General features: G+C 31.9%; 1 protein-coding gene across 1 annotated transcript; it reads right to left on the bottom strand.

The window, feature by feature from the left end:
• Positions 1–841: 841 nt before the first annotated feature.
• On the bottom strand, positions 842–27,280 carry LOC132759008 (Ig-like and fibronectin type-III domain-containing protein 1). Its single transcript, XM_060750732.1, has 21 exons — positions 27,115–27,280; positions 26,383–26,538; positions 25,876–26,021; positions 22,679–22,814; positions 22,150–22,203; positions 21,096–21,218; positions 20,259–20,417; positions 19,586–19,743; positions 18,533–18,665; positions 17,555–17,806; positions 16,433–16,723; positions 15,674–15,727; positions 14,577–14,717; positions 14,154–14,312; positions 13,641–13,795; positions 12,722–12,854; positions 9,693–9,838; positions 9,370–9,496; positions 8,114–8,246; positions 4,689–4,764; positions 842–3,811 (listed from the first exon to the last, which is right to left on the bottom strand). The coding sequence occupies exons 1-21, from the start codon at positions 27,239–27,241 to the stop codon at positions 3,662–3,664; spliced, it is 3,009 nt and encodes a 1,002-aa protein (XP_060606715.1). The 5' UTR covers positions 27,242–27,280; the 3' UTR covers positions 842–3,661.
• Between the last annotated feature and the right edge of the window lie 287 nt (positions 27,281–27,567).

Here is a 27,567-nt window from a genome sequence, read left to right on the forward strand (position 1 = left end):
TTAGTCTCTTTAAAATATCAATCTACAAATGTACCTGTATTTGATGCATATGAACACATTTAAGTCACCCTACAAAATGTTACAATGTTTTTAAATCAAAAAGTTTTAATCAATCAAAATTAAGGGAAAAGAATACCAGATCAAAAAAATGTAACAAAAAATATCCTGAACATAGTATTGATATTAATATGTTATCAACGTTTTTCACTGCAAAAAGTTCAGTTCAATTAACGTAAAACAACAAGCACTATGAGATACAAAGCAAATCATGTACATGACATTACAAGTGAGTATTCTTAAACTTAAATATCAACAAGACAATGTGAACAAATAAAGAGTATTCCATTAACAATATAAAGTACAATTTATCAAAACTCCAAATCAATATGCAACATTTTCAAATAAAAAAAATCAACCTTTTATTCACATGTACAAAGTAGTTCTTAACATCTTATTTAGCACTTTGTGTGATTGTTTGTGAAAACAATTACATATATATACAAGACGCTACTTAATTAATCAACTCTGACAGAATAAATGTAATGAGTTGATCAAAATTGAAGTATTTCCAATCTACTAAAAACTTGGCAGAAACATTAAGAAATGAGATTCTAAATAAAGAAAATACATTGCGTGTCTCAGATATAAAAAATAAAACCATCTGTTGGCCACATTCAATTTACCTTATTTGATGAATTATGCTGACTCTGAACAGATCTTGTACAAATGAATTAGTAAACCTTGTAGAAAACAACCAATCATGGAAATGTTTGCACTATATCCGTGCTTGTCAGGGAAACAATTTTTTATGAATAAAAAAAGCACAACTTGATATCAAAATTATTGCATTATGAATTACATGTATAACATTTAAGCAGACTTTACAAAACAACAATGAAAATCTCTTAACAATTAAACAAAACTTATCAAGCTACTACCTAAAGAAAATTGTTTCCACATTGCAAGATATATATGTGTATACAATACCAGTGACATTTACATGTATGACCATCATAATTCATATAATTACATGTAAGGTATACCCCATGAAAAATATTTTTTTGTAATGAAATACATATAGTGTATATTATATCTATATACAGAAACTTTGATTTGAATAAATATTTTATCATTAATATTTTTTGAAATTTTCTTTCCATGGAGAATTCTTTAAAATGCTTAAAACAGTTTTCATGTCAAATCAGTTGGTATGTACAAGTAATATACAGTGTTTTACAGTAGAGATTAATTAAAAGTAATTGGACATAAGGTCATTCACACAGTAGGTAATATTGGAGAAAATATTGATATTCTTCAGCACTCTAGATAATTACACTAATTATACATTGTCATCATAAACTTGTAAATTGATGACATCAGCACTTTCATGTGAGAACAAAATATGCCTCCAAATACTGGCAGAAATATGAAAGCTTGTAAATAACCCTGATGAAATATAACAGAAATAATTATTACTAGGCTTGTTCAATACCCTGATGAATATTTTAACACATTCCACCCGCACTGGTTGCAAGTATAGAAGAAGTCTGAGCAGAACATTCAAGTAAATCAATTTTTTAGCATGATCAAAGTTATTGTTAACCCCAAGGAATTATATCATAGACTAAATCTTCTTGTAAAGATCACTTTAACCTGCTGGAATTCAAATTAATCAGCCTTTATATTACCAGGCCAACCTGCACTTCCATAAAATCTGACCAGGCTCTATACTGTTGACTGACTATCTATAAGTGTTGCCAAAACTAATATTGGACAGTTCCAAAATCCAAGGAATTCCTGCTCAAAAACAGCAGTCACAGCTGTTTCCGCTGAACAGAGTTAGAGATGAGGGGTTACAAATGACGGTTCTTTCCTAAAAGCTTACTTACTTTGATACATTAACTAGAACAATCGTTAACATGTATTGAGTTAAATCAATATAAAACAAGAAAGCCACCTATGAACACATATAATATACAAATAATGGATTTATTTCTTAATAAAACATCAATACAAAACAAATGTTTGATTCATTTTTTCCAGTAATTTCAATATCACAAAACAGACATTTAGCTTCCAGCTGTGGAGACGGCAATTTACAAAATGTCAACAACTTTCTTCTCAGTCATGTTGATGATTTGTAATATTATTTGTTTAGATGAATAATATACTAAGTGTATACAACAAGGGTACTTATAAACAGTCTTGACTGGCTCAGTCCTTGAACCAGTGAGTTTTTCCTACATTTTACGGCCGAATAAAGGCTGTTTTCCCTATCTCAGAATAGATATATTTTTCCCTAAAAATGTTGTATTTTCCCCAGAAATGCATAGTACACATTCTTCACCAGAACCACTGACTAATATCAGCCATATGATAAATTTACTTGACTGAAAGACAGAAAAACGTCTCTATAGACTCTACTATGTACCATGAATTGAAATGAAATTGAAAAACTGATCAAATGTGTGGGTATATTTCTTTCTCCGTTGTACTTTGATTTCAGAGTTTAACTTTTTGTGATTTGTTGTGATTTATTTTCACCTTTATTAAGCCACAGGTTGTTTCGAAAATTAAAATAAAAGTCACTGGACTGACATTAGTGCCCTAAAGAAATAAATGAATCAAACAAATGCATTTGTTCAACAATTGCTATTAATTCAATACTCTGAATAATTGCTGACAGATTGATAAATAGTTTATAACAACATGAACACCAAAATGATAAAATAAAGACAACAAAATCAACAACATTACACCAGTCATATCACATTGTGTACATGTACACCCTACACTACAAATATCACATTTCTATATTTTGATATGTATCTCATTAAAAACAACTCAAATTTTCTGAAAATTTTCAGTGTATGAAATGTATATAAATTCTGTTGAGTATTTTCTTTTTATTTAAATTCTAAACTGACAAATTAACAAACTGTGTTCCATTATGGGCTATTTTTTTATGATATTTTTTTACTTAAATAAAAAAACATGTATGTCAAATAAATTGGAAGTGAAACATCAATTTAATTTTGTTATTTTTTAAATATTACAACACTGTGTAGAGATAGTCTAAACAGGGATTATATTGCAGTTTATTTAAATATCAACATATACCCTGCAACATATGGACATAAAATAACTCATTTCAATAAATTTTCGAATTGCGTAAATTGCACATTAGTACACAAGTGAGCTAAATTTCATTTATCTTACCAATTCTACAAACCTAGCATAATTATAAAATTTCAATTTCTTTCATAAGTGCAATTATCATGATTTTTTTTTCTTAAACATATTACTGACATTAAAGATAAGACATGATGTGTTTTAAATTCTCATCAATTAACTTTAAGGCTTAAAATACATTTCTGACTTCAAATGAAGCTAGTATGTCAGTATTTTAAAAGTAACATCTCCCTTTTAAATTGTGAACCCAAATTTTACTAAGCTTAAATTATCTTTTATGCTACATTACAAAAATGGCGCCACTAAAAATGGCGTGGGAATAGTGATACACCAGAATAGAGTACTGGTGGATAAAAACATTTGTATTTCAGGGACATCAGTAACAATTTAATACTTGAAAACACAGAAGGAGTACATTGTGATATTAAAATGTTTGGATTCGAAGATCAAACGCTCGTTGATATTAAGACTAACTCAGATCAAGAGTTGCGGGGGTATCAGTACTGCTGCTTGCTTGTGTATTGTCCATCGTAACATACATATGCTCATTGTCTTGCTCCTCATTTAGTTTCCCGTAACCAAATGAACCATTCTCATTCTCCCCTGGTAACCCAGTTACCTGAAAAATTGAAAAGTTAATCAACTTAGAAATTGTCATTTACTATATTAATCAGGACATAGTTATAAACATTAATATTAACATGTTTGTAATGTTTGTAAAAGAGTTAAGTAACTTAATTGTAACAGTTTTCTATACATTTATCTAACAGACAAATATCTCAACAGAATTTATTGTTTTTTACACATACTTATAAAATATTACCAAAAAATGAACAACTTTTCTACATAAATTTGTCGTGGCTAACAAATGGCTTTTCCACAGATATATCAGAATAGAGAAACATATGCTGTAACTAAAAACCCAAAATCTGTATATAAAATACTCTCCTAACTGAATCAGGTAGAATGACATACAAAAAAAAAAATTAAATCATTGATAATTACTGTATAACACAGTAATTCAAGAAATCCATCCATGATTGTTTGATCTCATGTAATTTGAATGATTGTTTACAAAATAACTTTCTTTTGTAAGTAGTCCTTTCATACAATAAAGTTTAATACTTAATTTGATTGCTATAGCAAGAGATACATCCACTTAAATGTATCCAGTCTTTTCTTCTATTATGACAGACAGAGTAATAATATCTGTCCCGAGAGACCCGCCCATTGGGCGGTAATGAGGCTTGCCAAACATGCCATTATACAACATACGACTCATCTTGCACCCCCATGCCAGATGAAATTTCCAGCACGGGTAAAACTTATGGAAAGATCCATTATAGAAATATAGCAGGTCAAGGGTTAAATACTTTTTGTATGAATTCAATAATCATACGAGACATTTTGAACAAAAGTTTAATTCATCAAAATGATTCATGCTTTTGCTTCAAAAAAAACAATAATTTGCAAGTGAAATATTTCACCAAACCTACCCTTTGTCCACTTGCATAATGAGGATTTTCAAAGGCCACTGTCTGGTTCTGAGTAGGTTTCCCTTGAGCCATCCTCCTGTTGCCATGGAAAACAAGAAAAATAGAACAGTTTATATCAAGATTTAGCCTTAAAAAATTAAAATCTAAGACAGCTGTAAATAAACAGTATGGGTTGTTGTTGATTAGCATTGGTGGAAAGTTATTAAATGCAATGATTAATTCAATCTCCTTCAATTGGCAAATGACATTAAATAACTTTCGTTTGATAGCTTTTTGTTTTTAATTATAATAACATATGAATCACATTACAACCCAGAAAATTGCATTGTTAGATAAGGGTTTTAATTACAGGAACTCCAATGAGGTCAAAAAGCCTAAAACATAAAATTTGAAGTTCTTAAAAGATCAAGTGAAGCACTTAAAATAATAAGATATGCAAAAAAACAGACATACATCAAATGGTAAACAAATCTATGAAAACTATTTCCAGACCTGTCACATCAATTTAATTGTTTTGTAAGGTTGATAAACAAACATAAACTATAAATGTGCCCATAGAACAATGACGCCCCAACATTTCTACTAATTTATCAGTCTATAGATAGGCAGAGTGACAGCATGACAAACAGACATGAGCAAATATTTGTGTCCTCTTCTAAAAGAGGGGCATGAAAAACAAGCCTGTTTATTTTGGGAAAGATTATTCCAATAAGTCAAAAACCTTTTATAACAAAGTTAAAGTGCATGTGAATCTCATCAATACAAAATGTATTTTCAAATTAATAAATGTAATTTAATGAGTGGCAAATATTTCTATTTTACATTTATAATGATAGTTGCTCCAGTATGCAACCATATGCTACATGGTACAAAAGTCAAGCATATATTGACACTACAATCCCATGTACTGTCAACAACTTACAAATATCCTAATACCTTTAGCATTTTAAAACTCTTCATTAACAAGTGTGACACATTAGGACCAAAACAATCGCTGTTTAATTACAAAGAGGATATTTGTTTGTTTTACATTTAAGAATGAATTACATCAGATGCAATATTTTCACAAGACTTTTTTAGTGGAAAGCCACAAGTGAAAACAGAATAGCTGGTGTTCACAAATGAAATATATTTCAATCTTATATGTAAACTAAAACAAACTAGAACTATCGCTGAATGCGATTCATACCCCCACCAATGTCCTTGACAGAAGACAACTTGGAAAGGTGGTTAAGGGAATAACTGAAGTGACACAAATACATAAAAAGAAATTATCTCTGGTGAAAAAAAGACTAATTGTACAGGTAATAGTAAAAATATCTATTATCAAATTATGTTCGAAACAGTTACAAATAACCTTTCATTTTCCCAATATACTTAACTTTTTATAAGTCAATTTTTGACCTTCAAGTGTGGCCTTGACCTTCAGCTGGCACAAGGGTAAGATGGGTTCTGCACATCGCCCAATTGGAGTGAACATTTGAGTAAAGTTTGAAGAAAATCCTTCCATTAGTATAGAATTTATAGAGTTGACACAACATATTGTCTAGTATTGATTGTATGTAAATTTAAAGACTTAAAAAGGGGCATAACTTTGTCAAAATCCAATACAGAGTTATGAAACTTGACCTGCATATTGTAATTGTGACACCTCATATATCTTTTAAGTTTCAAGCAAATACCTATGCTAGTTTCCGAAATATTCAAGAACATGTTTTAATCTAAGAACATTTTCTAAGTCAATTTTTGACCTTCAAGTCTGACCTTGACCTTTAGTCTGCACAAAGGTGACATGGATTCTGCACATAACCTTGTTAAGGTGAACATTTGAGAAAAGTTTGAAGAAAATTCTTCCATTAGTATAGGATTTATAGAGCGGACACAACATATTGTCTAATATGTGATTGTATGTAAATTTGAAGGTTAAAAAGGGGCATAACTTTGTTAAAATGCAATACAGAGTTATGAAACTTGACCAGCATATCTTAATTGTGACACTTCATTTATATTTTAAGTTTCAAGCAAATACCTTTCCTAGAATCAGAAATATTCAGATATATGTTAAAATTAAAGAACATTTTCTAAGTCAATTTTTGACTTTCAAGTGTGACCTTGACCCTAAGCCGGCAAAAGAGTGACATGGGTTCTGCACATAACCTTGTTGAGGTGAACATTTGAGCCAAGTTTGAAGAAAATCTTTCCATAAGTGTAGGACTTACAGAGCGGACACGACATACTGTGTAATATTTGATTGTTTGATATTTGACCTTCAATTGTGACCTTGACCTTGAGCTGACACATGGGCAACATGGGTTCTGCACATCCCATTGTTGAAATGAACATTTGAGTCAAGTTTGAAGAAAATCTTTCAATTAGTGTAGGACTTACAGAGCGGACACGACATATTGTGTAATATTTGATTGTTTGATATTTGACCTTCAATTGTGACCTTGACCTTAAAATGACACATGGGCAACATGAGTTCTGCACATCCCCTTGTTGAGGTGAACATTTTAGCCAAGTTTGAAGAAAATCTTTCAATTATTGTAGGACCTACAGAGCGGACACGACATACTGTCTAATATATGATTGTGTTTGATATTTGACCTTCAATTGTGACCTTGACCTTGAGCTGACACATGGGCAACATGGGTTCTGCACATTCCCTTGCTGAGGTGAACATTTGAGCCAAGTTTGAAGAAAATCCTTCAAGTGGTATAGGAGTTATAGAGCGGACACGAAAATGGAGACGGACGGACCGACCGACCGACGCGACAAAGGGAATCCATCATAGCCCCCCCCACATTTTGTGGTGGGGGTATAATAAATTTCCTTTTTATTTCATGCTATTTAAGTGATTTTAAGTGTTTTTTACTGATTCTGACGTGTAACGTCGCACATTCCCCTTTATGAAATCATCACATCATGACGTCTCATCATCAATTTTGAAATATAGTTCTGTTAAATTTCTCTAATTACATGATGTATGATGACATCAACTTTCTATTCCTAAAGAAGCAAAATGGATGCGTGACAGCATTAATTTTTGCCTGTTATTCCATTTCGTTATGAAATTCTTTTCATCCGCATTCAGATATAGTCCGACTACAGTGAAAATTATATTTTATAAATTTCACTAGTGGTTTATCAGAATACAATCATCTGGTATATTACAGTAAAAAACTGAAAAGCATGAAATAAAAAATAATAATTTTCTATTACATTTTTGGCTTATTTCATTTTTGTTGAATAAGAAAATGTATAAAGAAAGCAAAAGCCTTGAGAAAAAACACACTAGCAATATTATCCATTATGCTGAATTTATAATGTTTGTTTTATTATGTTCAGTAATTTATCAATAAACACCCAACTTTTTTATCCTTGATGCTATGCAAACTTTAATGACTTATATTTCACGAACTCACCTGAAAAGTATTATGGCTACAATAGCTATTGCCACTAAGAAGATCAAGCCTAGAATGACACCAACCACTATACCAACTGTTTCCTGAGTCTGAGGCTGTGGTTTTACTGTAGCTATTTCTGGCTTAGCCTCATCTGTAAATACAATGGAAACAAAAATAATTTGAGCCGTGTCACGACAAAACCAACATAGTGGGTTTGCAACCAGCATGGATCCAGAACAGCCTGCTGTTCGCTAGCAGTTTCTTTACTTGTTATAGGGTCTGTAAGCGAACAGTATGGATCCTGATCAGACTGCGCGGATGCGTAGGCTGGTCTTGATCCATGCTGGTCGCAAACCCATTATGTTAGTTTTGTCATGACTCAGCATATTATACTCAAAATCAAGCTTTATTTCCACTTACATTACACTTGTGCTGCATAGAATTAAGTAAAAGTGTCAAATATTCTGAGAGATTTCATGACCAAAATACTAGAGTCAAGATGTTAGCAGTAAAACGCTAGCCATATAGGCCTAGTCCTGTTGTATAGACAATTTTCTGAAAACTAAGTGTAAATGTTATGATCTTTACCTTTCAGGCCTTATTAGAAACTAAAATAAACATTTCAATGCAAGAATATTTTTTGGCGAAAATAATACTAGATAAAATTGATTATTTTTCTCTTTTTGATGCATGAATAACTTTAAAAATAGTCAACTAATTAAAAAGCTGAACTAACAGAAAAATTCTATACAAAGGTATGTCATTATAATAAAATATTTTCTTATTATTGGCAGTTTATTCTGTTAGCAGCTTTCTCAAAGGAATGATAGCACATAAAGTTTATCCTGATTTTTTAACATTTAAAAACAATTCACTTCTTAAACGAACATGTACAATAGTCTCATTCAGATGTAATCACAACTATTCCCTATTGAACATATAAGGACCAAAGTGTGTGTTATTATGCAATAAAATCAGTTCTATATTAAGACAAGTGACATAACCATTAAACATGTGATGTAACCATTAAAAATGCCATGGGCTGAAAATAAGTACGGAAACAAATCAGGCGCTATTAAACTTGATATAAGGTACAGCAGCATGTTTTTGTTAGAATAGAAATAATATATCCAAATGATTGATAAAATCACTGTTTGACGCTCGGATGTGCATCATTACTTCCCCACATCCAAACTCCAAACAGTGATTTTATTTAGCGATAAAATCACTGATTGGGATATATTATTTCTTAAATATCGTAAGTGTAAATTTACCAGTTGTTATGGATATAGTATTTGTTCTCTGACCCTCACCATCAGCACTGACAGCTGCCACAGATATAATGTACCTTGTATTGGCTTTTAGACCAACCAAACGAGTCTCAGTCTGTATAGGTCTGACCTGTTTAAATACCACAAATATAATGTAAAATCATTAACTTCAAAAGCAAATCTTTGATTAAATAACCCTTGTACCCCACTGTAATAAAAATCTGAACTGAAATATCTTACAATTTCATGATCATAAAAAAGCAGGAATAAAACTATGAGTATTTAAAACACATGCAATATAAATGCTTGCAATAATTTGCACTTACAATCAATTCCTTTCCTCCCAAACTTTGATAATGCAAGGCATAGCCTGTTATCTTGAGTTTCGTTTTTGGTGCTGTCCATTTTATTTCAATCATGTTGCTTGTTAATAGATTGCCTTGAAGGTTGCTTGGTGCTGGTGGTACCAATCCTGTAATATAATTATGTATCATGACATTAGCTGATATATATAATTTTAAAGAGCTTGATCCTTCACCTGCAAAATTTGTAATGGATTTTCCCTGCTTTGCATTAAGGACAGTCCTTTCAAAGTTTAAGGGGTTTCAAAATTAATTAGAGCTGTCAGTAAGACAGCCTGCTGGACTATTCTCAGTACTTGACAGAAATAAAAGGGCATAACTCTGTAAATAGGTAACTCAAATTATGGGACATGTGCTCATCATGTTAAATAATCAAAGAAAACAAGTGTGTAAAGTTTCAACCCATTCCCTTAAGTAGTTTTCCTGAAGGAAGATAGTCAGCAGTGAATAAGAAATATTAATGTTGGAAATCTTAATCTTGTACCATATGATGCTTCTTTGACTTAATGGATGAGTAATATAACCATTTAATAATAACAGTACACATTTTAAATATAAAATATCATGATTACAGTCAACAGTCAAAATCATATTACAAAATGGCTCGTCATATGATGTTTCAGCAGATTTTATTGTGGGCAGTACATTGAATAATATAATTGAGCGGCGTCATGACAAAACCAACATAATGCATTTGCGACCAGCATGGATTCAGACCAGCCTGCGCATCCGCGCAGTCTGATCAGGATCCATGCTGTTTGCTTACCAACCCTATTACAAGAAGAGAAACTGATTGCGAACAGCATGGATCCTGATCAGACTGCACGAATCTGCAGGCTGGTCTGGATCAATGCTGGTTGCAAGTGCACTATGTTGTTTTGTCATGATGCGGCTCAAATAATATATCATCCTGAAATAAGAGCTGACAGTAGGACAGCATACTTGACTATTCTCAATTTCTCAGTGTTTTGTAGTAAAACAAGAGCTTGGATATGTAGAATTCTGTCAAAATCTAAAAGTAATGGGTCTTGAGTAGTGACCTATTACTCGCTCAAAAAAGTGTGTGAAGATTCATCCCATTCCCTACCATAGCATTGGAGATACTAACTTGCAAACAAAACTTGTGACATCAATGCTTGGGCAAGTACAACAGCTCTCCCTATTCTTTTATTAATGTCATTTTAATTAGAATTACTTCAAACTTGTCCTAGAAATTTAACAAAGCTTGACACAATCTATCTTTTTTGTACCTTCTTTGACTTGTTTAATGCATAAGGGGCCATAATTTTTAGGCTTATTACCGGGACACTTTTCATTTGGAGGCGGACGTATTGTTTCTAAAATTTACATAGTGGCATACTACCTATATTACCGGTATTTACAACTTGCAAATATAATGACACCATAAACAAAACAAAATGTCAATAATTATTAACAGTTATTCTGTCTTTTTTTTTAAATAAATGTTTGTAAATTCAATCAGTCAAAGAATAAAACAAGCAATTATCATAGTATTGCAAGCAATCCATAAGTCCCCTACCGGTTAGAACCCCAGCAACATTCTGATGGGCCATTGGCCATTCAATTTTACCAGTGAATGAATGACATGAATGAACTTAATCTTTTGAGTTCTAAGTTTGTCTATATCACAGTAATTTGTTAAGTTTCCATGCCTAGTAAGGAAATTATGTTTATACAACCTTGTCATATTATTACGATGTGGGATTTTAAAGTAAATCCTATAAGGAATGAAGAAATTGGAGTGAAAAATACCAAGTTCAAGGGGGACATAATTCTGGAAATAGTCTTGCTAGAGTATTTAACCTTCTCAAAAATGTTGAGTGAAAATAAGAAACATATATATGAAGTTTGAAGTAGATACATTAGGAAATAAAGAAGTTATTTAAAAAGACAACATTTTTTTCATAAAAATTCTAAGTTCAAGGGAGGTAATACTGATAAGTTTTGTGCTAGAGTTGTAAACCTTGTCACATATGATGTGGTTGATGACCAGAAACTTATATTTAAAGTTTGAAGTAAACACCTTAAGAAATAAAGAACTTATAGTGAAAAAGCTAAAAAATTTAAATCAGAAATCTTGAAATTCAGGCTATTTGTTGCCATAGCAACCAGAATTTTCAACATAGGAATAAAAGAAAAATATGTGCATAATCTCCAGACTGCCATCTACCCATATTTCAAGTTTCATAAAAATATTCTCTGTATTTTTTGAGTTATCACTGGATCCAGTTTATGTGTTAAATTTGCGATATTTTCAGACTATTTGTTGCCATAGCAACAAGAATTTCCAACATAGGAAGAAACAAAAATAACGTGCATAATCTCCATACTGCCATCTATCCATATATCAAGTTTCATAAAAATATTTTAACTACTTTTTGAGTTATTGCGGGATCCAGTTTTGTGGACGGACAGAAGGACAGACGGACGGAGGGTTAACCTAAAGTCCCCTCCGGTTAAACCAGTAGGGGACTAATAAAGCTATATTTAGTAAGACATGTTGTTTCCTAGAAATACCTGAAACGTTCGCTGAATCATGTAGATTTCATGACCTCATTTTAAGCGGTAATTTTCAAAAGCCACAGGGGGTTAACAATTAATCTTTTAATTGATCAAAATTATTGCCGATACTTGTTTGTTGGGAGGGGCACATAGATTTACCAATCAAAGGATTAGTGTCAGCATTTACTGTATATTGCAATGCTGCATGGGGATAATCGTTCGTTATGTTATTAGCGTTCTAAAATAGTTAATAATAAATTGAGGATAAGGTTTTATAAAAATGTAAAATTTCTGACTGCAAAGTAGATTATTTTAAATTATTATTTTTAAAGGGACATAAATTATCTCCAGGACGCCTCCGGGACAGACGCCTTATTTCCGGGACTTTCCCTGGCGTCCAGGACGTTATGGCATGCATGTTTAATGGAATACTGCTTGAAAAGATAAGACCCTGTTTGTAATGTATTTACCACTTATAGTAATGTTTGTATGTTCAGACATTTGGCTGGATCCAAAATCATTGACTGCTTTCATCCAGATTATGTAAGTTTCTCCCTTCTTTATTAAATCAGACTGTAACATCTTTGACCGTGACTGTTTACTCTGAAAATAAGAATTTAAAATTTAACTTTTGACTGGAAAAAAGGATTTAATTGTCTATATGTAAAATGGGACAATAAATCAATTTAAAAGTAATCAAAACAGAAGTTTAGCAAAGTTTTTGTAACAAAACCCCACCTGGCCTTGTTATTTTTACTTTCTTTCTTTCTTTCTTTTTTCCTTTCTTTCTTTTCTTTCTTTTTTTCTTTCTTTCTTGCCTTTCTTTCTTTCTTTTTTTCTTTCTTTCTTTCTTCCTTTCTTTCTTTCTTTCCTTCCTTCCTTTCTTTTTTTTTCTTTCTTTCTGTCTTTCTTTCTTTTCTTTCCTTTCTTTCTTTCTTTCTTTTGTTTGTTTGTTTGTTAGTTTTTTTTTGATTACTTGAAATTAATCTAACAATTTTGGTAGTCAGTAACGTATAAGTCATTTCTACTATATCAAAATTTGACCAAAAAATTAAAAGATTGAACCTTTTTTTCTGGATACTCCGCAAGTGACTGACAACCTATCCAACATGATATCTGAATCAGCAGGGAGCCCATGTACTTGAAACAAACTATTTTTAATGTTCTATATGGGCTATATAATATAATAGTTTTATTATTATAGCACAAAACCCATAATAGAACGTTGAATATAGTTTGTTTCAAGTTCCTGTGGCAGGGAGAGACAAATGAACACAAGACTCAATGTCCAAGATCAATAATTCAGAATCTTTTTATTTCACCTTGCCTGAGCACTTTGTGCCCTGTTGAACTAAAAACTTAACCATGATAAAGAAAACTTGTACATACTGCTGCATCAAATGTTTTCTCGAGAGACTTTGACTTGTAGTATATGTGGTAAACCTCCACTTTATCTGGATTATCCTCAGGGGCATCCCAGAATACCTGAACAGTGTCATACAACAGTTTGGCATGTACATTCCTTGGTGCTGATGGTATATACTCTAAACAAATAAAACAGAACATAGAATTTATTTTAAATACATGTACAATGTACTGTAAATATAGTAACAAGATGTCATGTACTCCAAGAATTTTAGATAGCTAAAAATACCAATGGTTATCTATATAATGTCAAAAAACTTCATAAAAAACATACTTGAAAAAGAAATTTACTGAAATTATGCCTTTAAAATCACAAAACAGTACATAATAATTATACCTAATAGATCTATTTGAAAAAAAGGTGAATAATTCATTTTAAAGAATGTAAATAATGATCTGTGCAAAATATGCAAATCAATCTAATAGTAAATGTATAGTAGGAACTGTACGATTTTAACTACTATGAGCTTAACTTACGAGTTCCATGCACAAGACAGTTGATGAGAGTGTCTCCATGTGGTAGACAGACCAGTAGCTCCAACTGGTCATTATGGTCTGGTACGGCTCCTGCACAGAATGGCAGGCATCCTTCAGGTACCCCATCTTTTGAGCAGCATTTTGTGTGATCTTTTCCATCTGCAAATTTATTATATCAAACATTTTATTTACCAAAGAAAAATTATCTTGTGTTGTTGTTGTTGTTATATTATTTGTGATTGTTTTTTCATCACAGGAGGCTAATATTTATATATGTTTCCTAGTTACTTTCTTTTATGTCCCCTTTCATTGAATAAAGTTAATTGTTTATGGAGATAAAAATATTTATGTGTTACTTTAAAATACTTAGAAAAGATTTGTATTAAACGAAACAATTACAAAGATAATAATCTTTAATCTTACCACTTCCGCAAGACAAAAATTCTGGCACATAATTGGCACAATGAGTCAGGGCTGAATTACTAAATAAACCATTAATGTTTATATCGTAAGTGCAAATTGCAGATGTGCAGTCAAGTGGAACACCTTTCGATTTACAACATTCTGAAAAAAAAAGAGAAATATCAAAATACCACCTTAATTCCATGTCAAAATCAAATGCTAAAAAACTTTTAAAGTTTTATACCTATTTCATGTATTTCTTTCAATTTCAAATAGTTCACATATCAAATATGAACAAATTCCATATATTTTCATGAACAGGAAAGGTGAGTGAGTGAAAATATATGGGGTTTTATCATATTAAGTGAGAAAACATTCAATATTTCATGAAAAACAAAACCAAAAGTCTTTTTATTAAATTTTGCTATCATAACATAACATAATATAACATAACTATCAAAATTATGAAAACCACCAATTGTTACCAAGCTACCATGCATACCACACAGTATTGTTTTAATTATTAAAAGGTGTGTGACTCATTTCAATATATTCCCCCATCTTGAACAGTCTTGAAAATCAGAATTCTTATTACAATTTAAGATTATGAAATGAACTAAAACTTCAGACTGTTATAGAAAAACATCTGAGCCGTGTCACCACAAAACCAACATAATGGCTTTGCGACCAGCATGGATCCAGACCAGCCTGCGCATCCGTGCAGTCTGATCAGGATCCATGCTGTTCCCTTTCAGTTACTCTACTTGTTATAGGGTCTGTCAGCGAACAGCATGGATCCTGATCAGACTGCGCGGATGCGCAGGCTGGTCTGGATCCATGCTGGTCGCAAACCCATTATGTTGGTTTTGTCATGACACGGCTCAAATAATCTGAAAATTAATGTAGTCTCTCAAATAAATGTCTGTATGAATTTTGACTCAGCCAAAATCATTCAACTGATAAAACTTGTTTAATATGATCAAGTACTTGAGGTACTAATCAATCCTTTAAAATTTCGTTGAAATTGCATAAGTGGTATTTGTAGAAGCCAAAATGGAAAGAAGGCATATAATTGCTGCAAATTTTATGGATTTCTGGTAGAGTAAAGACTGACATACCTGAAACTTCTGTTTTATTATGTGGTGCTGATGTAGGTGTAACAGGAATAAAATCTGAAATATGAAAAACTTATATATCAACCTAAAAGTCAACTTTTTCTAAACTATGAAATCAAATAAGTTTCATATAAATTTACTTAATACTAATCCTATGAGCCGTGTCATGACAAAACCAACATAATGGGTTTGTGACCACCATGGATCCAGACCAGCCTGCACATCCAGGCATTCTGATCAGGATCCATGCTGTTCGCTTTCAGTTTCTCTACTTGTTATAGGGTTTGTAAGCAAACAGCATGGATCCTGATCGCAAACGCATAACGTTGATTTTGTCATGACACAGCTCATATGTATGTTTAATCTAACAGGTATACATTGAATAAGTCTCTGTTTTCCCCCCAACTTCCCTTTAATATCAGGCTCAAATACTATCATAAATAGTCTTTGATGGTTAAGAAATACATAGTATTCCCTGTTGCTACAGCATGGCTGCAAACATGCTATTATATATGAATACGTGTTAAAAAAGTGACACTTTTCAATATGCCAGATTAACATATTTAAATGTCATTGTCTTTGATAGGTGTGATAGTTAATATCAGTATAATAAATTAATGAAGAAGGTATTTCTTATTCTTTTATTTGTTGGACAAGTTTAATACAGTGGTACCCAAAGCCACAGACCTAACCTTGTAAAAAATTGTGAGAAAAACAAAACAACTTGCATACAGCTGTGGACTGAAAAAATCCAAAACTTACTTCTTAAACTACCAGTCGAGTGCATTTTTCCAAACTTGTTGGATCCAGTACAGGTATAGCTTCCAAAATCAGCTGAGGTAACATTGTTAACAATTAAAGCACCGGTGGTTTTACCAGTACCATAATCATTGCTCAACGTTGGGAAATATTTTAAACTAGGCTGTATAACATTCCCATCCTTTGTCCATATGACTGTATCTGGAAAACCTTCAAACTCACACAGTAACCTAGCATCTTGTCCCATGTTTGGTATGGCCGTCTTCTCAGTCATTTTCTTTGCTACAGGCTTATCTGAAAAGCATTAGTTTATTTTGATCAGAAGAAAAAATTGTGGTTTCTCACATAGTAAAGTGCGGTCAGTTGGTCAAAAAAGTTTGTCTTTTCCTTTCATTACTTTTTTTCATCTTGTGACACAATGTCTTTAGTGCTATCTTTTCAAATATAGGTGATATAGTAACAATCTTTAACAATTTGATGAAGGGCTTTCCAAATCAACTGCAAAATCTTGGTTCATTTTTCCTGGTAAAAATTTAACTGAAAATAAAACTTTCTTATCTTTAAGTTGTGGTGGATGAACCTAAAATATACAATTACAATTATTACAATTAAGTCAAATACATATCATCTCGCTAGTTTCTTTATATTTTCATTATATTCTCAATTATTCAAAGTAAGCTGTCTTACATCTCTGCCGATATATGCCAGTTCAGACAGCTTTTAGGTTCCTTTAAGATATGGATGATTGGATCCTTATAATCTGTTAAACTCATTTAAGAAACAAGCAACTACTGGTGCATTTAGTGACTTGCATAACGAAATTGGGGCTTTACTAGCACAAAATAGGCAGTTAGAACAAATAAAATACCCATACACAAATAAGGCTAAGGTAACCTTTTATTTAATGCCAATAGCAATAGTAACTTACCTTTACCACATGTACTATGTCAGACACCCTACATTTTGAAACTCAATTCTTAAAGTTACAATGGAAGGCTCAATTCTCAAAGCAGACAAGTCCAGTACATATATATTGCAGGGAGTTATGTTACTGTTACACAAATGAGGCTAAACCAAATTAAAAATTTAGAAACATAAAATATCATCATTGATATTGACACTTACATCGCACATTGAGATACAGGTCCTCACTCATCATTTTGCCATCAATAAATGTAACATTGCATAAGTATAATCCCTCGTCCTTACTGGTCACTTCTTGAATAACATGTATATTTCTATTTTCTATTGTCTGTTTATTTCTCAACCATTTCACAGTATCAAACTTGGCACCATAAGAAGCACATATTAATCGAACTGAAGTACCATTGTCAACTACACCAAGAGGGTCATGTGACACTGATATAGTATATTGAGCTAAAACAATAGATAAAAAAAAACATATTAAATTTAACAAAGTGGGAGAGCAAATTGCAAACTAAATGTATGATCAGTTGCAACTATGTGTATATTTATAAACTTTAATATGTCTACATAATTGTGCATCAAGATGTTTTTTTTAAATCAGACTTATTTTTACTTTGTTACAACTGACACACTAAGCAACGGGTGTGGAATAAATTGTTTAATATAATTATATGATTGTGCTTAAAGCTTCCTCAGAATATAGATAATCTGCAAACAAAAACAGCTTTTTTAAAATCATTTTCATGATGAAATATATATTGAATGTACTCATGATCAAATATGTTTAAATGGACAGTTTATAATTTAAAAAATCTGTTTATATTTGACTAAAGACATAATTAAAGAATCATGAAAAGACTACTTTAACATCTTAGATTTTAAAACTGTTTAATACACTTGTTACTATATATAGTAACAAAATTGCCTATGATTTCAATAGATTATGAGTGTCACATGATCAATTATAAGCTTGGGCCCGGGACTAGAAACTCGGCTTGCTGAACATGAGCCATTATTTGGGCGGACCAATTATCACCTTACGACCCTACAAGCTCTTATTAATCAAATTATAACAACAGACTGTTTAATAGTTTCCTCAATAAAACTTATTATAAACATAATTTTTCTTAATGTCAACATTAAATATGAGAATGGTTAGAGATTATTTATACTTACAATCAACTGGTGTTGTTAAAATAATATAAGGCGAGGGCAGACTCATTCCATTACCATTGTAGGCGGCCACTGCAACACGATACTTTGTCAAGGGGGACAAGTTTTTAAAAACATAGGAATTCAGCTTAGTTCTCTACAAACAGAACATTATTTTAAAGATACATTACAACATAATTTATAATCACAAATCTTCTTAAAACTGTACCATTTATAATTAGATGTAGTGCATACACAAAATGAGTCATAATTTTTTTTTTTGTAACTACCATTATAAAGGAAGTGAAAACCTTATAAAATTGCCAAGTATCTACAATGACTGTTACTGCCTGACTTTTATCTCTTGATTACGTATCATTGTAAGTGTATATAAAGCATGTTAATCTCTCGTGTGTTTTCACATACAAACATTTATTGTCAATTTTTTAGAATTTTAAGAATTTTTTTAGCACAAATTGATGTAACAAACATCTTATATAGACTATCATTTAATATGTTTAAACTGTCCAGATGGCATTTTAAGACAATCATACAATCAAGACAATATAGAGTTCATAAGACCTAATAAAGTTCAAAGAAAAAATAATAAAGTTCAAAGAAACAAGATTAAGTTCATAAGACAAGATACCCTAAAAATCTAATAATATGCCACAGCTTGGTTGCCTATTTTCGAGTATGGCTCATTTTCCAGGTCGCAATATTTTCAAATTGAAAATGGAATAAAGTTTCACTGGCTCATTTCAAAAGCAAAGATTTGGTCAGTAGTTACCATGTTAGTTATAAGATTGTTATAAATAAATAAACATTCCTATAATCATGATGCATTAATGTAGATTTGACCATTAACGGATGTCTTTATTTGGTAGCCAGTCCCAAAATTTAATCCAATCTATCTAATGTACAATGTTATTCTTCCATTTTCGGGTACTACAGGTTGAAATCTCACCAGAAGTTTGACCTGGGAAAGCCGGACAAGCTTAATATGGATAGATGGACAGTGAATGCAGTGAAAAAAAAATATGTCTCCTACAAATTTTGGGAGACATAATTACTCACATATCGTTCTACAGTGTCCTTAGAGCTGTCTTTCCAAATATAGGTTACATAGTAACAGCTGGAATTACAGTTACTAGCAGACTGTTTCCACTTCATGGTAATCTCAGTACTGTTTGAGGCTACAGCTTTCACATACTGAGGTGGTGTAGGCAGTAAGCCTGTATTACAAATCAAAAATTGTATTTAAAAATCAAGATTCTTTTTGAAAGCTGTGGAATTTGTTTCCTGATATTGTTATAAAGCAAAACGTAACTTTTTAACAAGACAAAAGTTACTACAAATTACCAGGACATAGTACAGGATTTTTTTAAAACTAATAACAGATAAGTAAAACATTTTGTTATAGTCTTGTGATCTTTACAAAATGGTTTAAACTAAATCCTTGTGGTTATTACTTGTCATTACTAAACACAAACCCCTGTGACCTTTACTTTTGTATAAAATTAACATTATACTTCAGCTCTTTACTTTGGTAAATCAAAAAATTAATTTGCTGCAAAACATACAATAATAAAATCATATTTTGTTATCTTTTAAACATCCATACACTGCACAATGTAAGAGGTAAACTTCCAAAGTCATTGCTTTAAAGCCAGCTTAAGGATTTATCAAAACTTCTATGGCATAAATAATGGTTTCTATATTATTCAAAATTCATTTTTTGTACATTTACCTTGACCTTCAGTGAAACAAGAGAGTATAGGTCCAATGAAAGTCAGACATAGAGCAGCATTGACATCCCTTGACCCAGGTTGACCTTTGCAATAATGAAGACAGCTTGGTGAAAATCCTGGAATTTTACGACTGCAGCAATTGGTGTGATCACGTCCATCTACAAATAAAGTATAAACCATTATACACAGTGTAACTGATATATATCTTTCATGAATCAGTAAAGCCCTCAAAATATTTTAATTTAGCCAAAAAATAGTACATAACTATCTTTTAACTACATAGAAGAGTACATAAAAATTTTAAAAATAGTAAATGTTTCACAAATTGCATAGAATCACTTTTGTGATAATTTCATGTTGCATTTGAGAAGTTCAGCTAAAAAAAACTATAATCAAATAAGGCAATTTTCATACATAGAGATCTTAAAAATAATATAATTTTTTTTTTGTTGTTCATTATGACTCTGTAAAATGCATATGATTTTAAATTTTTACTGGTTTAGGAAGATCTCAAGTGCCTCTCTGTGCATTATTTCATGCACAAAACAGGCACCTGAGTAGAACCACTGACCCTTAAAAAGCAAGCTAGATAGTTTTTTAACATAAAATCCCTATTATGATTTTATGCCTATTAAAAGAGGGGCAAATATTTCAAGGTATGGGGCCTCTATCACTGAACCAAAGACCTTAAAGTTGAAATATAAATAACAATGTTCAAATTCAAAGAACAAATAAATGAAACAAAGAGAAATGAGATCATCTATATAAACAATTACAAAACTGTTTTACAAATGAATTTAAGCCCTGACAAAAGTAGTACAAATAAAAAGACTTACCTGCAGCACAAGCAATGATCTTGTCAATGTCACCAAAACATGATCTTGTATCTAACTCATCAAACATACCAGACTGACACATAGACTGACAGTCAGTAGAAATATTACTCTTCTGACAACATTCTATAAAACATTTATAAAACCATATTTATAATGATATTTTGTCATGATAATATCATGCTGGGGATATATTCAATTATTTTTACTATTTCAGGCAATCTAAGTACCTTACTATCCAACGACATTCACTTATGGGCTTTCATTAACAATTAGGCAATGGATATAATAATGTCATGAACATTCAACATATGGTCCATTATCAATTTACAATATAATACAGTAAAAACTCTGAAAACCGGACCCTCTGAAAACCGGAATCCTCTGAAAACCGGACGATTTCAAAAGTCCCGTATTTTCTCCTTATAAGTTCATTGAAAAAAAATCCTCTAAATACCGGAACCTCTGAATTTCGAAAACCGGATGATTTTCTATGGCTACTAATGTTAAACATGCATAAAAAATCCTCTGAAAACAGAGTGTAGGACAAAAGCCCCCCCCATTTAAAAATGACAAAGATGGTCAAAACCCCCCCATTAAATTTACACATAGGACAAAAGCCCCCCCCCCATCAAAAATACAGGTAGGACAAAAGCCCACCCGCCCCCAGTCCATTTCAACATGTTTATATTTTTTTTCTTGGCTAGCTGGGTTACTGAATTTAATTTTCAGGGCTCAGTGTGAAAAAAATTGTTAAAAATACACAGAAGCAATTTTTTTTATATTTTTTTTACTAGTTAAGATATTATATTCACATCCTAATGAAGAGTCATACTATATTAGTCCTGTTGGCAAACATGGCACTATACCAGTAATTGGTTAGTTTATACTAGTTTATTTTACTGAAAGCTATAAAGTTATTGAAACACTCTCGAACCTGTCTCTAAAACCAACAAGTACTAAGCAATTAGTGTAGTTTCTTGCTCACAGACGAAATCAGTACTTGTCTTGTAGGAGCAGAATGGTTTAAAACAAGAACTATGAAAAACTCACTTACCATTTCGATCTTGCCATAACTGCAACCAATCATCATCTGTCTTATTACTTGGTACTAAAATATAAGGAAATGTATTAAATCTCATATATTTATGTTCCTCTTTGAGTTTGTAACTTCATAGAGAAATTAGTAACATATAAAATAATAAATAAAATAAACCTGAGTATACAATTGTTTGTATTGGTCTCGTTGCTCCTCAGGGATCTCCACTAGTTACAAATTTAAATTGTTCTAATGGAAGTCTTTAATATATTGCTTTGTAATATAAGAACTGTAATACTAATATATTTTTTAATTATCAAAACGCTGATAAAAAGCAAAGCATGCTACTATTTCAATTGTAAAAATAGAAAATGTTGCAGACCACACAGATTCTGTTAGATAAGGTCATAGGACAACAATTTTATTGCTTGCAAACTGGAGAGAATGACCTAAAATGACAAAAATTTAGGTGCCTAAATGCATATACATTGTCAAAAAAAGAAAAGAACAAAACTTTAAAATAAATTTTCAAAAATTAAAAAAGTACCTGGTTTAGTGATAGCTACAAGGACATTAGAGGGTGTACTTTGTCCATTCTTGTTGTTTGAAGTGACTCGCATGAAGTAGCGTGTATTAGGTGTCAATTTGGTTAAAGCAAAATATGTGAGACTGGTGTTTGGTTTCTGCAAATTCATATTTCAAATCATTAATCAAGGCATAAATAATATCTAAATTGTCGAGGAGGGGTTCCTCGATTAATTGATTTCTTTAGTATAATAAAATAAATAAATCAAATGTGTGTGATAGAAACCAATCACGCTAAACATTTTTTTTTATTATTGATATATCTTAATTAAAGCTGAACGCCTCCAGATGAGCCAAACTATTTCCAGAAATTCAATCTTAAACTAGAACTATCACTAAATGTGATTAATACCCCCACAAGACTGCTTCGGAACTGAGGATGTTACTAGTAACAGAATACCTTGTAAAAGAATTGAAATATAGAGTTATGGTTGTGGCCAATTAAAGATAGTTGTGGTTCTTATATGTTGCATTTCCTTTCAATGTGGTTGGCCATTGATGAAGTTTAATTGAATTACTCTGTAATAAGTCCAGAAAGACAAAGAAAAGGAACAAAGGGCAATAACTCTATAAATACTGAAGATAGAGTTATAGTTCTTGTGCACTGCACTTCCTCTTATTGTGCTTGACCATTGCATGAAGTTGTTTTGAATTCCAACCAGTACGTTTTAAGTAATGCTCCTGACAAGGAAAAGTATCAAAGGGCAGTAACTCTGTATTTTGTCAAAATGGAGTTATGGCTCTTGTGCACTGCACTTCCTTTTAATGTCCTTGACAACTGTATGAAGTTGTATTGAATTCCAAAACAGTAGTTTTCAAGTTATGCTCTGGACAAGGAAAAGTAACAAAGGACAATAACTCTGTAATTAGTCAAGATGGAGTTATGGTTCTTGTGCACTGCACTTTCTCTCAATGTGCTTGACCATTGTATGAAGTTATATTGAATTCCAACCATTAGTCTTCAAGTTATGCTCCAGACAAAAAAGGCAATAGAAAAGTAACAAAGGGCAATAACTCTGTAATTACTTTAGATAGAGTTATGGTTCTTGTGCACTGCACTTCCCCTTATTGTGTTTGACAATTGTATGACGTTGTTTTGAATTCCAACCAGTAGTTTTCAAGTTATGGCCCAGACAAGGAAAAGTAACAAAGGGCAATAACTCTGTAATTAGTCAAGATAGAGTTATGGATCTTATGCACTGCACTTCCTCTCAATGTGCTTGACCATTGTATGTAATTATATTGAATTCCAACCATTAGTCTTCAAGTAATGGTCTGAACAAAAATCAATGGAAAAGTAACAAAGGGCAATAACTCTGTAATTACTTTAGATAGAGTTATGGTTCTTGTGCACTGCACTTCCCCTTCTTGTGTTTGACAATGTATGAAGTTGTTTTGAATTCAAACCAGTAGTTTTCAAGTTATGCCCCGGACAAGGAAAAGTAACAAAGGGCAATAACTCTGTAAATAGTCAAGATAGAGTTATGGTTCTTATGCACTGCACTTCCTCTCAATGTGCTTGACCATTGTATGTAGTTATATTGAATTCAAACTATTAGTCTTCAAGTTATAGTCCGGACAAAAAAAAAAGTAATGGAAAAGCAACAAAGGGCAATAACTCTGTAATTACTTTAGATAGAGTTATGGTTCTTGTGCACTGCACTTCCCCTTATTGTGTTTGACAATTGTATGAAGTTGTTTTGAATTCCAACCAGTAGTTTTCAAGTTATGCCCCGGACAAGGAAAAGTAACAAAGGGCAATAACTCTGTAAATAGTCAAGATAGAGTTATGGTTCTTGTGCACTGCACTGCCTCTCAATGTGCTTGACCATTGTATGTAGTTATATTGAATTCCAACCATTAGTCTTCAAGTTATGCTCCGGACAAGGAAAATGCAACGGACGTCTGGACATACCGACCGCCCGACCAACCGACCACCGGGTGACTCCTATATACCCCCCCAAACTTCGTTTTTGGGGGTATAAAAAATGTATTAAGATCTTCAGAAGAGTAAAAAGATTCAATATTTAATTAATTATTTACATGTGCGATTAATGACTGATTTAGCAGTATCAATCTCTTTAATTCTACTGTGTTACTAACTCAGTAAGAAGTAATTATGTATATTTTGACCTCTTTTTGGTAATTTACGTGGATTGTTAGTGCCGTTTGCATTGTGTAAACTACTTTCTTTGTTCACTTCACAATATTTTACTTTTAAAAAACATTTTCAAAATTTTCATGAAAATAAGCATGTACATGTATCTGGAGGCATGCTGCTTTAAGAGGTAAATACAATTTTCTCTTCCTTTGCATCTCTCCTAACAATTCAAGCAGGCTATAGGGAATATAACTCAAATAAAATAACAGCATAAACATGTTTGTTTTGAGGAGTAAGTAACTCTTTTAGCTGCATCCTCAAGGCTTTAGCAATCGCTCAGTTACAAATGTCACAGCGTATTCTTGTAGTAGTAAGCACAATGCCCACTTTCTGTAATGCTGCTTCGATGGAATATCACATTAGATTGTCATTATACTCCATACACATACAGTATACAGACTCCGGTCTGTCTTACAACTATCCCTATACTTGTACTATTTCTATAATGGTCTTTTGTAGAACCTTGCTGGAGGTGCATGAGAAATAATTTGTTATCAAAGCAGCAAAAAAGCAAACAGTGGTTCTTTGAAAGCCATACAAAGTGATAATTCAACTTGCAGCAAAATTGGTCAAAAAGCAAAATGTGGTTCACCTAAAGTATATGGCCAATATGTTCTATATCAAAAACTAGCAAACCAATATCAATGAAAAGCTATTGAGACACAACAAAAGAATTATAATTTGAGGAAAATCAGTCTTTAAGATCACACAAAAATAGGCGTCACGACAAAACCTACATAATGGGTTGTGACCAGCATGGATCAAGACCAGCCTGCGCATCCCTGCAGTCTGATCAGGATCCATGCTGTTTGCTTCCAGTTTCTCTACTTCGAGTAGGGTTGGTAAGTGAACAGCATGGATCCTGATCAGACTGCGCGGATGTGCAGGCTGGTCTGGATTCATGCTGGTTGCAAACGCACTATGTTGGTTTTGTTGTGACGCTACTCAAATGTAAGAAATTATGGAGCTGGTTTTTTCAAAGTAAGAGATGCCATTACCTTTGTCCAAATACTGTTATCTAATGAGTGTTCTACAGTATAGCTGGTAATATTCGGACCTCCACCTGGTTCTTGCCAATCTATTACTATTGAATACTGTTCTATTGTTTTTACTTCAACATCCTCAGGTGGCCGTGGATACAAACCTGGATCAAAATTTAAATATAGCATACAATTATAATTCTCTGTATCTTCAATGGGTTTTATAGCCTGTTGCTTTTTAATTCATACAACACTGGGCAGTAAAGTATACTTATATCACAGATCATCGCCTTAGTGCTGCAATGGGCTCCATAAACAGAATCAAATGTTCTGGAACAAAATATTAATCTGCTTTATATCCATTTATCATGGATTTGATTATGTGTGCAATTTACTACCATGTTTATTTCATGCAAGCATTTTGAGAGTATTCTTTTTTAAAATTCAAACAATAATTTTAGCAGCAGATATAGCTTCATACACTTTAAAACTTAATCAAAACCAAAAACAAATGTCTTTCCATACCTTTGCCTTCATCAAAGCATATTGACAGTTCCTCCACTTTGATTGCACATGGAATGAGGGCTGTACTAGGTGTAACACCAGGTTGTAGGTTACAGATATCTAAACATTGATCATTAATACCAGCATTTTTACAACATGGTCTGTGATCACGTCCATCTGATTGTTCAAGACAAACAAAATAATAACTGATTAAAATTTAATAAATTCATTAAGCATGATTTATATAATAACATTAGTATCAGTGAGTGCTAGGTACAAGAATACAATGTGGAGTGTCATTGGGAAAATGACCCACAAAAAAGGAAGTTAATAGAAAATACAAATATTGTTGATGCAAATCTTAAACATCTCTAGAGAGCTAATTATAATACTGCATGTTTGTAACGTCAATTTTCATTGGATAATCATGATGTTTATGTAGTTTTATATACACAGCTACTGTCAATTTTCTGAGAAATCTCACTTTTTTTCTCAAAAAAAAGAAAGAAGTTTGCTGTATCATAAATTCTTTATAAATATTCCTGACAGGTTTTATGACTGTATTTAAACAGTTGTTTGCAATACAACCCTTGCCCAGCAGCTTGGGTTATATTTCCAAAAAAAAAAAAAACGTTTATATAGGGCCATATAACCTGTTAAAAATCTTTATAACTAATAATACATGTAAAAGTAAAGATAAAACATTATTTGATAAACAAGCTGTAATAAATGACTAGAAAGAGATGGATGTACCTGTACTACACAGTAACATTGCTGTAATATCATCTACACAGCTAAGTGCAAGAGTGAGAGCTTCATCAGTCAATCTGAAATCATGTACGCATATCTGTAAGCATCGTGCACTGACACCATTCTTCATACAACACTCTGAAAATAAAACCAAATAACACAGAAATCTTACATCTTATACTACATAACCCGTTTTTATGAAATTACAAAAATTAAACAAAAAATTTTTAAAATTTTTGGATGCAATTTTTAATTTTTTTATTTATAGCCTTTTTTATTTTTTTTTCATAACACGGCAATACCCAGAAATCTTTATATATATACTGTAAAATACTGGAATATAATTTTTTAATTTTTACAATATAAAGAAATTTTAAAAGATAAAACCTGTGGGTATTCCCAAAAACCCCATCCCAAACCTTATTGTTCCATTTTAAAATTTCAAAAAAATTTTGT

The sequence above is a fragment of the Ruditapes philippinarum genome, unplaced genomic scaffold (assembly GCF_026571515.1).
Source record: "Ruditapes philippinarum isolate M1 unplaced genomic scaffold, ASM2657151v2 ctg3315_1_1_1_1, whole genome shotgun sequence".
Lineage (NCBI taxonomy): Eukaryota > Metazoa > Mollusca > Bivalvia > Venerida > Veneridae > Ruditapes > Ruditapes philippinarum.

Coding starts and splice junctions, on each gene's coding strand:
- LOC132759008 (XM_060750732.1), bottom strand. CDS start 27,241: ATGAAGAATGGTGTCAGTGCACGATGCTTACAGATATGCGTACATGAT. Junction 26,539..27,114: donor AATGTTACTGTGTAGTACAG/GTACATCCATCT, acceptor TTGAACAATCAG/ATGGACGTGATCACAGACCA. Junction 9,839..12,721: donor TACAAACATTACTATAAGTG/GTAAATACATTA, acceptor ATTATATTACAG/GATTGGTACCACCAGCACCA.